The sequence below is a fragment of the Anabrus simplex genome, chromosome 9 (genome assembly GCF_040414725.1).
Source record: "Anabrus simplex isolate iqAnaSimp1 chromosome 9, ASM4041472v1, whole genome shotgun sequence".
Taxonomy (NCBI): Eukaryota; Metazoa; Arthropoda; class Insecta; order Orthoptera; family Tettigoniidae; genus Anabrus; species Anabrus simplex.
In genome coordinates, this window is record NC_090273.1 from 101,276,121 (window position 1) to 101,290,582 (window position 14,462).

General features: G+C 41.4%; 1 protein-coding gene across 8 annotated transcripts in view; it reads right to left on the bottom strand.

The window, feature by feature from the left end:
* The window catches only part of LOC136881241 (signal-induced proliferation-associated 1-like protein 2), a 697,164-nt gene that overhangs the window by 117,691 nt on the left and 565,011 nt on the right, over positions 1 to 14,462 (bottom strand). For all 8 annotated transcript variants that reach the window (XM_068229252.1, XM_068229258.1, XM_068229256.1 and 5 more), the window contains exons 3-4: positions 9,155 to 9,379; positions 4,732 to 5,288 (exon numbers count right to left, since the gene is read on the bottom strand). In XM_068229252.1, coding sequence (XP_068085353.1) covers positions 4,732 to 5,288; positions 9,155 to 9,379 — 782 coding nt within the window. The remainder of the gene's footprint in view (positions 1 to 4,731; positions 5,289 to 9,154; positions 9,380 to 14,462) is intronic.

Sequence of the window (14,462 nt, forward strand, 5' to 3'; positions counted from 1 at the left end):
TACTTTGATAACATTAGTTGCTTTAGTACTGTACAGTATTTCAGATAATATCACACAGTTGTTTAACTTTTACATACTTGGTATACATAATGTAACACAGCATTATCTCCCTTATAATAGCTTCAAAGGACTATTTCAGAAAACATTTCTATAATCCGGACTTTCACTAATTCGGACTGGGTCTCGCTCCCATTAGTCCGAAATATACTGTACATTCAGTGGATTTCTGGAGGGACTGGTACCATTCTTCAAGACTGCCCATTTTTTCCCAAGACATATTCTCATTCAAACTGCAACTTATGGAGTTTCTGCCAATATCTGGCGACTCTGATATGATTATTTTGTTTCTAGCTGCTTAATATTGACCAACTAATAATATGTTATTAGTTTTACGCCCCACTAACAACTTTTATGGATTTCGGAGACGCCAATGTGCCGGAATTTTGTCTCGCATTACTTCTTTTACTCAGAATGACAGCGCTCTACGGTCTGAGCCACTCAGCCCAGTATCGCAACAACGACAGATTTTCGGCGACGCCGAGATAGGAGGGGGCTAAGACTAGTAAGTACCTTAATTAAAGTACATCCCCGGCATTTAATCCCAACCCCATGGCACTACAGCCCTGAAGGGCCTTCCAAGCGACCGCTGCGCAGCCCGAAAGCCTGCACTTGCCTGGTGTAAAAAAGGGAAATCACGGAAAACCACCTTTTGGGTTATCGACGGTCGAGTTCGAACTCACTACCTGTCGAATGCAAACTTACAGCAATACCACCCGTATCGAGTAGCTAACTCGCTGGTTATGTTCAAAGGATCATCCACACACACACATGGCGCCCAATCACACGTAAAAGATATGAGGGCTTCGCGACCTGCTTTTGTTAACAACCTTACGAAACCACTTACTCGCGCGCACCAGGCACGCATGTTCAACTGCTGCATCCTCACGGTCCTCTCCTCAATTCGTTCGTGAAATGTACAGTATATTCAGGCATGACTTTTTTTGCATTAATGATAAACGCATCACAAAAACTGTTTAAAAGCTATTTTCCGATGTCTTAGCGAATCATATGATTCTGGTTAAGAAAATAGTGATTTTGTTTCAGGTAATTACAGCAAATTAAAGCGATAAGGCCAGTTTTAAGCGAAATATACTTATATTGCGATGTGTGAAACTTGAGCGAAATGCATGGAAAATAACGACCTTGAAATTGTATTGACTTGCTGGGCAAAAAAGTCTGCATGGCATGACAAGTTTTCTGATTTGTGTCGGTCGTAGGTGAAACTTTCAAGTAAGGCATGGCTCCAAATTCAGCTTTTTTTAGTACCGTAATTATTTGTTAGGTATATATGGATGAAAACCCGCTCCTATTTAGATACCTGATTGCAAAACGGATTATAAACTTGATGGCACAGTCAGCGATATGAGGATATTTTAAAGTATATATATATATATAACTTTCACTGAGTGAGTGGATGCGTGGTTTGGGTACGTATCAGTCAGCTTGCATTCGGGAGATAGCGGGTTCGAATCCCACTGTCGATAGCCCTGAAGATGGTTTTCCGTGGTTTCTAGTTTCACAACAGACAAATGCAAAGGCCAGGGCTGCTAACTTCCCGCTCCTAGCCCTTTCCTATCCCATCGTCGCCATAAGACCTGTGTGTGCCGGTCGACGGTAAGCCAATTCTAATAACAAATCTAAGTAATCGGGAGATAGTGGGTTCGAGCCCCAAAGTCGGCAGCCCTAAAGATGGTTTTTCGTGGTTTCCCATTTTGACACCAAGCAAATGCCGGGACTGTACCTTAATTAAGGCCACGGCCGCTTCCTTCCAATTCCTAGGCCTTTCCTATCCCATCGTCGCCGTAAGACATATCTGTGTCGGTGCGACGTAAAGCAAATAGAAAAAAATAACAAATCTATTTAATTTTCGACATATTTCTTTCCATGTTTTTTACTCATAACGCTGAAACTATCTTTGGCTAGTCGCTCAGCAGTTGTTATAATTGAATGTTTAAAGTTTTCAACGAATTTATATTACTTATCACTAATATTTTAAATTAATAATCATAATAATAATGTTATTGGCTTTCCGTCCCACTAACTACTTTTACGGTTTTCGAAGACGCCGAGGTGCCGGAATTTAGTCCCGCGGGAGTTCTTTTACGTGCCAGTAAAAATCTACCTACGCGAGACTATACTTGCTACTCGCTTGAGTAAATTTCCATTCTAACCTTCAAAATACCATCGGACTGAGCCAGGATCGAACCTGCCAAGTTGAGGTCAGAAGACCCGCGACTCTACTGTCTGAGCCAGTCAACCTGGTCACATCAATTTAACATGCCACACATAAAAATGAATATTCACCTGATTTAATGAACAACATCAGATGTTTCAAATTTGTAACTGCTGTCAGCTCATACATCATTCGAGCTCCAACTTGCAAAAATAGTTGTTCCTCTTCCTCATTATTCGTTTTTTTTAATTTTTTGTTCTGAGTGTCCCCGAAACTAAAAAGAGAAATAAAATAGGACCTAACTTCTTAATTCACTGTTAGTTATTAACTCTTTCCTGAAGTTGCGAGACAAAGACTGTAAAACTTGTGACATCACGGATCGGCATCTATGTCTCCATAACAAAAAATGTATGACTTCAGGCAAAGATGACCAAGATCATCTGGTGAGTTCACTTACATAATCGAATAATTGCAAAAAAAGTGTATAACATAATTTTAACGAAAGAAAATATGTTCCAATTTAATAACTAGAAAAACATGACAGGGACTTACGGTAAAATGTATGAACATTCTAGTTTGCTTGCAGGAACATGACCAAAAAAAAAAAGTTGGCAACAGTGATACTAAGTCTAATTTCTGTAAGTGCGCAAGCGCGACGAATTTAATAATTCATCACGTACAGCACGGATTTTCATGCATTAATAGGTTAGAATGGAAATTTACTCAAGCGAGTAGCAAGTATAGTCTACCTTCACAACGGTTAAGCTATCAGGTTTGCATAAACATTAGGGGTACGGCCCATCAGAACCCCTACAATTTATGTTACTCTTGCTACATTATCGAAGAGCGGGTGACCGACATTCTCTGCTAACCAATTAGTTTGCAATCTAACCTGTTACTGCAAAAAAAATCCGGGCTTTATTCATCAGGAACGGAGAACGTTTATCACATGCAGCATATGCCTTACAAACAGGATTGCCAACAAGTATGTTGTCAAAAATGTTTTGTAACGGAACGAAAACATGTGGTGTGTTGTTCAATACTGTTCGTACAACTGTCGAAACTATGTTGCGCATTTTCGTTTGTCACATTTTCAAAATGCACTACATCTGATAATTCGTAAAGGTATGTAGTGTTAGAATTTCACATGCAGTGGAGTTATCGTGTAAATCAATCAATCAATCAATCAATCAATCAATCAATCAATCAATCAATCACTGATCTGCATTTAGGGCAGTCGCCCGGGTGAATGTGTAACTTCATGCAATGTAATTCATGTATAGACGGCAAATTAAATTTTACAAAAATGGGGATGATATTTATGGTAATATTTCCGAGGCGGTGTTGCTAAATCTTGCCGAGTGTTTAAATTAACATTTTTATTGAAAACATATTTTTAAAATCTAGAACATTCAATAATAATAATAATAATAATAATAATAATAATAATAATAATATTATAATAATAATAAATAAGTAATAATATTAATTTTATTATTATATTGTGAATTTATTTAATTACTCATTCCGGAGGGAACTCTCGACTCTGCATAGAATGAAATAAATGCCACATTTTGATGGGCGATCAGAAAGAATTGCAATAGCAAATTACATACATTTTAAAGTTTTCAAATAGAAACGAATTTCTATTGTTTACGCAACATGACTTGTACCGGGAAAAATACAGCTCAACATCGCAGGATGTTATTAGATCAAATCATTTGAGTTCAATTGAGGCTCACTACTCTGTCGCTTTATATGCGTCTGTCTCTTTCTATACACCTTACCCTCCTAATTAACATAAATATATATGCTTCTAAGAAAGATTATGTAAGAAATTACAAACGACAATTAGGAGATGTGAAAAATCCGTCTTTGAGACGACTGAAAGCAGATATGCAAAAATTGGAATAAAAATACGAAAATATGACATAAACTCGAAAATTCACGGGGAAATATGACCATAATATGAAAAATTACCGGAAAATACCAAAAAACGTTAAAAAAGCCAAAATATGACTTTACATGACCCAAGAAAATTGCGTAATTTTAGTTACTGATGATAAAATAATGCTTATCTTATATTTTCCATGGAAATAATATAAAAAATAAAAAAGATGACATGTCAAACATCCGGGCTCTAAGTATGACTAATCCTCTAACATTCATATATCTGGTTCACGTTGTTTCCCACTAGCCTATATATTCAGTATTTAATTTTGACATTTTGTAATTTAGGTGTGACGTCATAAATAAAAAATATTCCTTTCTTTCGTAAATTGCATGGCGTCATAAAATGCATAATATTCCATCCATTCCTTTATCTACACATGGAGAGTATGATGAACAGTTTATTCTGTAAAAATTAAGAACGTTTATCTTTTTTGCATCTAAATTTGTTTGGTGGTTTGTTTTTTCTTGCCAGTGAAATTCGCCCAATATGTTGGAAATATATGGGTACCATTTTCGAAACAAAAGAGTAATTAATGAAGCCTTACCTTTCGAGGAGGTCGTTTCCTCTGCCATCTCCGGGGTCCTCGTCGCCACTATCCGCACCGTCAGGCGTGGCAGATCGAGCACCCAACATGGACGCTGCCGAAGCCCCGGTGGTGGTGTTTCGCCGTCGCGCTAGTAGAAGCCCCCGGAGCTTGGCGGCATAACCCAGGTTGGCGGTGAGGGATTGACAGTCGTAATGGGCGAAGGCTCTTCTGCGCTGCCTTTCTTCCAGTTCAGCCGGGCAATTCGTAGTATTGCTGCTATTACTAGTGTTCAACGCACTGTCATCCAACGCAGAAGAGGCTGTCGGTCGGGGTGGCTTACCACTATTTCCACCTCCACCTCCTCCACCACCTCCTGCTCCTCCTCCTCCACTACCGCCACCACCACCGCCTCCACCGCCACTACTACTGCTGTTGCCGCCCCAGAACCTGTGCAGCTTCAGGCGTAGTTTAGGACTAGTACTTGAAGGCCCCAGACTGTTGGTAGGGGTAGTAGAATCATCCGCTGCTGCGGCCAAAGCATTGGACGCATTCTCTGTGGCTGGAGGAGTGTCTACCTGCTCGAATAAAACACACATTTAATTACTTAAAATTTAAAGAGTGAAAACATTTTTTATCACATGTAATATTTTATATGAAGCGATCTTTCATTACAACCTACTGAAATACACTAATATTATTACAACTAAGCGAGTCCTCCTCCCCCCCCCCCCATGGAGTAACAGTCCTGAAGGGCCATGGCCTACCAAGAGACCGCTGCTCGGTCCGAAGGCCTGCAGATTACGAGGTGTCGTATGGTCAGCACAACGAGTCCTCTCGGCCGTTATTCTTGCCTTTCTGGACCGGGGCCGCCATCTCACCGTCAGATGGCTCCTCAATAGTAATCACGTAGGCTGAGTGGACCTCGAACCAGCCCTAGGTAACAATCCCTGACCTGGCCGGTAGGAGGCAGCTCGTTTCCTGTCTACTTTCAAGCTATCGTTTGAAACTCCATCATAACTATTCATATCAATGGAAGTTTTTATTCAATTGGTGCTCTCAAGGCGTTTTTTTACGTCGCCCCGACACGACGATGGGTTAGGAGTGGGAAGCGACCGTTGCCTTAATTAAGGTACAGCCCCAGCATTTGCCTGGTGTGAAAATGGGAAACCACGGAAAACCATCTTCAGGGCTGCCGACAGTGGGGTTCGAACCCAATATCTTGCGGATGCAAGCTAACTGCTGCGCGCCCCTAACCGCATGGCCAACTCGCCCGGTCAAAGCGGAAGCAACAGAAGCGATTTGAAGGAATCCACAGCCTGTTTCCAGACATTCGACCGGGTCAGGGATGGAATGAATGAAGCCCCCATCTAGCGGCGAGGACAGCAATCGTGTCGGCTGACGAAGCCTGCCGCACTCCTCTGGGGCAATGATTAATGACTGACAGATGAAATGAAATGGTTTTCGAAACTGTTGCTGGAATGAATGATGACAAGGAAAACCGGAGTAGCCGGAGAAAAATCAGTCCAGCATCCGCTTTGTCCAGCACAAATCTCACATGGAGTGATCGGGATTTGAACCACGGAGCCCAGCGGTGAGCGGCCGGCGTGCTGCCGCCTGAGCCACGGAGGCTCTTCCAGAAGCGATTTCTCTGGGTAAGTTCAGCAGCTGATAAAATGGCAACGGTGAGAAATAAGATACCAAACTTTTTCAAATTATTTATCAGTATGACCAACCCTGTAAAGCTCAAATACCCGGTTCACGTTGTTCCCGACCATCCTGTATATCAGTTCCGACCTCTCATGTTGGGAATCGTTAGAAAGCTCCTGAACCTGAGATGGCGGTACAACAAAGTTATACGGGAGTCAAAAATGTAAGAATTTCTTAAATTACTTCGTACCGACTTCTGAATGTAAATTCCAGCCTCTTATTCAAGTCTCAGTGAAGAGAAAATCTGACATAAATGGTACCACTAGACAATTAGAACAGAAGTTAAATGGTACACGAAATTTCGAAAATTTTTAAACGTTACCGTGTTTGGTACCATTGGAAAGAGGAATAGTGAACAGGATTGAAATGTGTTCTAAGACTTCAACTTCACAAACTACTGCTGCACAGAATCATACGACTTGATGAATGCACGGAATGATACGGAGTGTTACGATTAGCGCATGCTCGGACTTGAACAGCTTGAGAGTACAAGTCGAAGAATGAAACTTCGCCAGGTGAGGAGTTTGGGTACAAACCTCCGAGCTCACAGGATCACGCCAATGCAAGTATGCTACGGTGACACTGGCTGAAACCAACAGCGTGTTTGTTTGACGCTGATTTCTCGGCACGATTCTCAAGGCTTTCTTACATCACACATAGATTTAGCAACATCGCCGCACAAAGCCCATTTGAATTCGCCCGCGAAGCGATCTGATTGGCTAACTTCAGCAGCTGATAAAATGACAACGGTGCGAGATCTCGAATTATTTCTTTCAACTTATTCATTAGCATGCCCAACTCTCTAAAGCGCGTATACCGATTCACGTTGTTTTCAATCACCTTGGTATAATTAGCCATCCATGTCACTACGTGGCCAGTCAAACAAGTTCGTCCGCAATAAATAGCATCAATAACATAACAGAAATAATAAAATCACTTAATCAGTTTTATCATCGGCCACCTGTACATAAAATTGTACTGAGCTGACTGAAAATGAATGAATTTCACACTATGTCGCACTTTCGTCACAAGACGTTGTCGCGAAAATCCAGCGGGACGATCTCTCACTTGCACCGACTCCTAGGTAAAAGTAATTTGGATGAAATGAATAATATTAAGGAATAATAATGTTGTTGGTGTTATGTCCAACTACAGCAGTACTACTAATAGCCTAATATCACAAAAGTACTACTCGACGAGACTGTTGTCCAACCCGTCCTATCTGTAGCTCGGAGACATGGTCTTTTACGAAGCTCCGCAGAAAGCGCCGGGCAGTCTTCGAAACAAGGTCTTGCGATGACCCAAATTTGACGATGAGGTCTGGAAAAAAACGAAGAACAGAGGATACCCATGCTGGATATGGGAGACTAAGAGTCAATAAAATCAATCAATCAATCAATCAATCAATCAATCAATCAATCAATCAATTAATTAATTAATCAATCAATCAATCAATCGATCAAGATCTGAATTTAGGGCAGCGCCCAGGTGGCAGATTACCTAGTCTTTTCTTATATATTAGCGAGACATTTGGAAATTTACTGAACATCCCCCTTGGTAAATTATTCCAATCCGCAACTCCCCTACCAATAAATATTTGCCCCAATTTGTCTTCTTGAATTCAAACTTATCTTCATGTTGTGATCTTTCCTACTTCTAAAAACACCACACACAGACCTCAATAGCTGCAGTTGCGTAAGTGCGACCAGTATCCGGTATTCGGGAGATAGTGGATTCGAACCCCCACTGTCGGCAGCCCTGAAGATGGTTTCCCGTGGTTTCCCATTTTCACACCATGCAAATGCTGGGGCTGCACCTTAAAAAGGCCACGGCTGCTTCCTTCCCTCTTCTAGCCCTTTTCTGTCCCATAGTCGCCATAAGACGTATCTGTGTCGGTGCGACATAAAACAACTTGTAAAAAAATCACTCGAACTTATTCCAAGCCATCTCTCCACTGACGGCTCGGAACATACCACTTAGTCGAGCAGCAAGTCATCTTTCGCGCTAGAAGACTCCAGTGGATCGGTCATGAAGAGCGGATGCATCGACGGCAGAGCAGCGAAGAGGAAACTGGAGGGAAGACTGAAGAAGAGAATTGCGGGAAGACTGAAGAAGAGAATTCCGGGAAGACCCAGAAGAAGTCGGGTGCTTGCAGTAGTGCGTGAGGTCAGATGTAACCCTGATAGATCGCGCCAAGGGAAGTGAAGTACAGGGCGAGTCCCACAAGGTTTATCGTCCTCTGCATGACGCAAATCGGTACATGTGACCGCGGTCGTCGCATTTACCCAAATCTTGACCAACCATACGATCTGGCGTGAAGTCCTTGGTTCTGAGCATCCGCTCATCATGACCGATCCACTGGAGTCTTCTGGCGCGAAAGATGACTAGCTGCTCGACTAAGTGGAAGTTCCGAGCAATTAGTGGAGAGATGGCGTGGAATTACGTTAGAAGAGGAATAAGTTCGAGTGGTTTTTTTTTTTACAAGTTGCTTTATGTTGCACCGACACAGATAGGTCTTATGGCGACGATGGGACAGGAAAGGGCTAGCAGTGGGAAGGAAACAGCCACTGGTGAAAACACACACAACCCTATCCTACCGCACAATAAACTAATCCAAAAGTAACTTTCAACTAATGATACAGCTAATATTTAACTCTTTAAACAGATATTTATTAGCACTGTCGCTGCATGAAAGCACCAAAAGCAAAAATGTTCGAATCATATTGGGGCTTACCTTTCCTCGCAGGTACTCTGCCGGGCCGGGACTCCGTTGGTCGGCCCCTATCATCCCCAGCACAGCAGGCCTGTAGTCCTGCAGCATGGCGAAGAAGCTCTCGCCGGCGCCCGGTCCAGAGCTTCCAGCACTGCTCCCGTTGGCGATTACATCGATGGATCCGTGGCTGCCGTATTCACGACGAAGTGCATCCTGGGGCGGGCCGTTACCGCCGTGCGCGTGGTCCTGTGAATAAACCATTCATTTAGTACATATGATACCAGTGAACTTAGCATCTAATATCTCAAATCAGGACTTCACAGCTCGCCTTCTCACTAGGCACAGCCTACTTGCTTTCCCACCTACGGAATGAAGAGAGACCAACAAAGAGACTGCTGATCTTAATGTCTCTTCTAAGGAGAAACTTACAGGAGAAATATACTTTTGGGATGATTCTTGTTGCGAAAAGTTATCGGTCGTTCATTTAGGCTTTCTTGGCATAATTTCAAATAAATAAATAAATAAATAAATAAATAAATAAATAAATAAATAAATAAATAAATAAATAAATAAATAAATAAAAATTATGAATGAGACAAAACATAGCTCAAAGAAGGAGTATAATCAGAGACAAAACGTGATGGACTGGGTTCCTGGAAGCGAGCTGGAAGCCAGCTGTCAATCATACCCTGCACCCTGCTGAGTTAACGAGTTCTAAGCGATCCTTGTTTGGAGTGGAGTGGTTACCATACCACTGTCTTTGTATCGAGTGCAGTAGACGATTTACAACTCCGACTACAGTACACTTAGTAAATCCTACAAGCCGCTGTTAGACACCGGCAACCGGTGGAAGAGTAGTGCTGTGAGGTAAGGTCGTCATGTTTTGCCCCAAGTATAACTGTCTAAATCTCCGTTACTATCTGCTGTACGAAAAAGATGGTATAAGACGTATAATATAGTATATCACATTTCATATTAATTTTGTTGTCTACACTTTTACAATGTGCCTGTTCTGACGAAACTTAGTGTTTACAGTGCACTATGATATTTGGTATGGGCTAAATCAATTACTTTCTTTGACCTGTCTCAATCTCATCCTTGGCTTTGACAATATGAAAGTGACGGAGGTAAGAGCGATGCTGGTAATGCAACTAGCCCCTGTTACGAATGTTGCGAAAATGTAGCTCATAGGGTCGGATGGTGCGTGCGTTTCGGCGGGCTTGGCAGTGATATGTAATAGCAACTTCTGGTTCAGTGAGGAAAGCAACTGTAAACTACCTCACTCCTCGTTTTCCTAGTACGCCTCTTCCGTGACGCCTAGGCCATCTACGCGGAGCTGCTGAGGATCAAACCGGCCTTCGGATTGAATGCTCAACGTACGTTTTAGAAGGTTTTATACTGACGGAGATATGTAAGAAAACAATATTTCATTGCGAGTTGGAAGGTTTGTTCATTTCCTCATTTAATTTGTTTTGATCCGCTTTATCATAGCCTGCGAGTATTGCAGGGCGTTATACCCTGTATATTACGAGTACTGCGATATTATTATTATTATTATTATTATTATTATTATTATTATTATTATTATTATTATTATTATTATTATTATTATTATTATTATTCCGCAGCTTTTCCCACACCTGTGGGGTCGCGACGCACATGTTGATTGTGCCCTGTTTTACGGCCGGATCCCCTTCCTCACGCCAAACCTATATGGAGGGATGTAATCACTATTACGTGTTTGTGTGGTGGTTGGTAGTGTGGTGTGTTGCCTGAATATGAAGAGGAAAGTGTTGGGACAAACACAAACACCCAGTCCCCGAGCCAGAAGAATTAATCAGATGATATTTAAATCCCTAACCGGAAGAGAATCGAACCCGAGACCCTCTGAACCGAATGCCTCAACGCTGACCATTCAGCCAAGGAGTCGGACATTATAAGTACTGCGATATAAGCATATATAATTAATAAATATGCACATAGTGTACCCCCACTTAATCACTAATCTAGAGGCAATAGAAATGTGAAAATAGGACTTGCTGTTTCTTTCCATCCTGGATCCTTAAATTGATCCATAATAATAATAATAATAATAATAATAATAATAATAATAATAATAATAATAATAATTGTGTCGGAGTTACACCTTCTCCGTCCATTTGAACTGCGCGCCTTCTAGAAGGCCATCTGTGCTATGAACCCTGAACTACGTATCTGAAGATACTTGGACCTTTAATCCTTAGATGTCTCTACTATCGGCCTCTGTGCCCCCTCTGGCGGGAGGATGGATAACTAAATTTTAAGGGAACATACACTTTTCTAGGTTTGTAAACCTTAAGAGTTTGTAGACTTTTTTATGCGCTGAGGTTGTCAGCACTACTACGGCTTCCTTCTCCATTAAGTTATCAATCAATCGGGAATTTCTGTATATATTTTTTAGCCAATTAAAATTGGGGGTGTGTACAGGCATTCTGCCTAGGTCAAGAGAGTTCTGGTACTTTCCCCTCTGAATTCCCTTAAAAGCTGGGCGCTTTAGGTCCGTATTGGCATCTTCATAGCTCCGGAGGCAGGGGCAGCCTTACCCTCGTCGGAAGGCCCATCAACTTAAGGTAATGGCAGACATCTTTTAATATGTGATAGCTCTAGGCAGTTAACTTGAGGGGAATGTTTCAAACTTCTTTCTTAATGTAAAATTCTCAAGTTTGATATCACCTTTTAAATGTAATTTTTCAGGAAAATCTGTAGACTTTGTTCAAATCCCTGAAGGAAATATGTAACTTAGGGAATAAAGAGTGTTCACCCTCTATTAGTCCGACTCGTTGGCTGAATGGTCAGCGTACTGGCCTTCAGTTCAGAGGGTGCCGGGTTCGATTCCCGGCAGGGTCGGGCATTTTAACCACCATTGGTTAATTCCAGTCGCCCGGGGGCTGGGTGTTTGTGCTGTCCCCAATATCCCTGCAACTCACACACCACACATAACACTATCCTCCACCACAACAATACGCAGTTACCTACACATGGCAGATGCCGCCCACCCTCATCGGAGGGTCTGCCTTACAAGGGCTGCGCTCGGCTAGAAATAGCCACACGAAATTATATACCCTCTATTAATTCCTATTCAACTTGGTATGAGAGTTGACTATGATTTTTTTAAACTCTATATTCTTCAAACCATTTTGGAACTTAATATTTCGCATCTAGTCATCTATTCGCATTTATTATTATTATTATTATTATTATTATTATTATTATTATTATTAAAATTGTAATTCGTTGTATGTTGTATGTTAATTTCTTCGCAGGAAGCAAAATGTTAATTTATACTGTGTATTATAATAGTTATTATTATGTACAGCAGGATAGCATAGGACCATAGTAATTTGTTTCAGTTTTTTTTTTCATTTATTCAGTACTAGCTGATGTACCCGTGCTTCGCTACGGGATTCTCAGAAAGACTGACTTTGTGGTTTTTCTAACCGAGGTCAACATAGGTCATTACGGAAACGTCAGTAGGAATGTAGCGATTAAACACAATCTTATATAAAATACTCGATCAAATGAAAACCGCACATTTTCTCGTTTTTAACAAACAGTACTACGGTGCCGATCTAACAGTCCAAAATTCTAGAGTTGGAATGACCAGGCAGCAGACTGCAGTGAACACTCGTCTGCCATTATTCCGTTAAATATGCACACTGCTCATTCTAATCAGTGCCTCAGAGTAGGGATTGAATAGCTGGAATGATATGATGAACCAGTGAGTTACGTACCAGTAGTAGCCTATCATCAGAAAATTTATCAACCAGAGGAATGGCATGCTAAACAAGGAAGCTACTTCGCGCCAATATTCAGGCCGACTATTACACTCGGTACGGCCGGGCGAGTTGGCCGTGTAGTTAGGGGCGCGTAGCTGTGAGCTTGCATCCGGGAGATAGTGGATTCGAACCCCATTTTCACACCAGGCAAATGTTGGGGCTGTACCTTAATTAAGGCCAAGGCCGCTTCCTTCACACTCCTAGCCCTTTCCTATCCCATCGTCGCCGTAAGACCTATCTGTGTCGGTGCGATGTAAAGCAAATTAAAAAAACTCGGTAAGCAGCAGTAATCCTATCGGAGGTGAGTGGCAACAGAAGACACCAAGCACATCACAACAAACAATGGTCAATGTAATGTTAATGTTGATTAATATTATGAGCTTTCTATATAGTAGGCCTTCACATGTAGTTTTCCTTCGACTCTGTGATATTAGGGCGTCTTATAAAATTATTTATAGCGTAAACTGTAGTTCCTTATTCTCCGACTTCACATACCGATTTTCATTAAATTCTGTTTACCCATTTTCTCGTGACTCGGCGCTCATATGACTTAGTAACAAAAATCCAAATTCATGAATATCTCTGTGATCATAGCCGGTACGGAAACAATGTATAATGCATAAATGATTGGAAATTTAATACTGTACAACTTTAGTTATGTAGTATTTAACGATACGACCACTAATAACATAAATATTTGAGAATTAAATTTCAGGCCTTCACCTAAACTACCATTTCAGAAATACCATCATTTTTAAATTATGAGCAATGTAAACACAACACTCTTATTTTATACTAGCAAATGTACCCGTGCTTCGCTACGGTATTCTGCATTGTATACGAATATTGAAGTAAATACTGTACATGCAGTAAATAAGATTGTTTTAAAATAGCATGTCTCTTAGCGTTATCCGAGAAACAATATGCAGAGGTCCCCATACGTTGTTTCCAGTGTAAAGTGCTTGTTACGGATTTGTGATGATAACGACAGGCTCACTTCCCTACTGCGATTCACAATCGAGTTGGGAAGTTTACATTATAATTGCAGGCCCCATTGCCTACTGCGCGGTCACAATCTATTTGGGGAGTTTCCGTTACAATTGCAGGCCCCCTTTCCTACCTCCAGACATATTACAAATCGAAGAGTTTTTATTATAATGGCAGGAAACTTCCCTACAACCAGTCAAAATTGAGTTGTGCAGTTATCATTATAATGATAGGCCCCTTTTCCAACTGCCAGCCAGCTTCCTGCCAGTCACACCAAGTTGATGAGTTTCCATCAAAATAGCAGGCCAGTATGCATAATGCCAGTCACATTTTAGATGGGTACATCTGTTTATAACTGCGGGAACGCTTGCCTACAGCCAAAGACTGTATGCTGCATGCTCCCTTGCCTTCTGAAAGTCAAATCGAGAAGTGAATTATTCATTACAATGGTAGGCCTGCCTCATTAATGCCAGTTACACAGGAATTGGAGAAGGACTCCATTCCTACTGCCAGTCATAGTCGGTGTG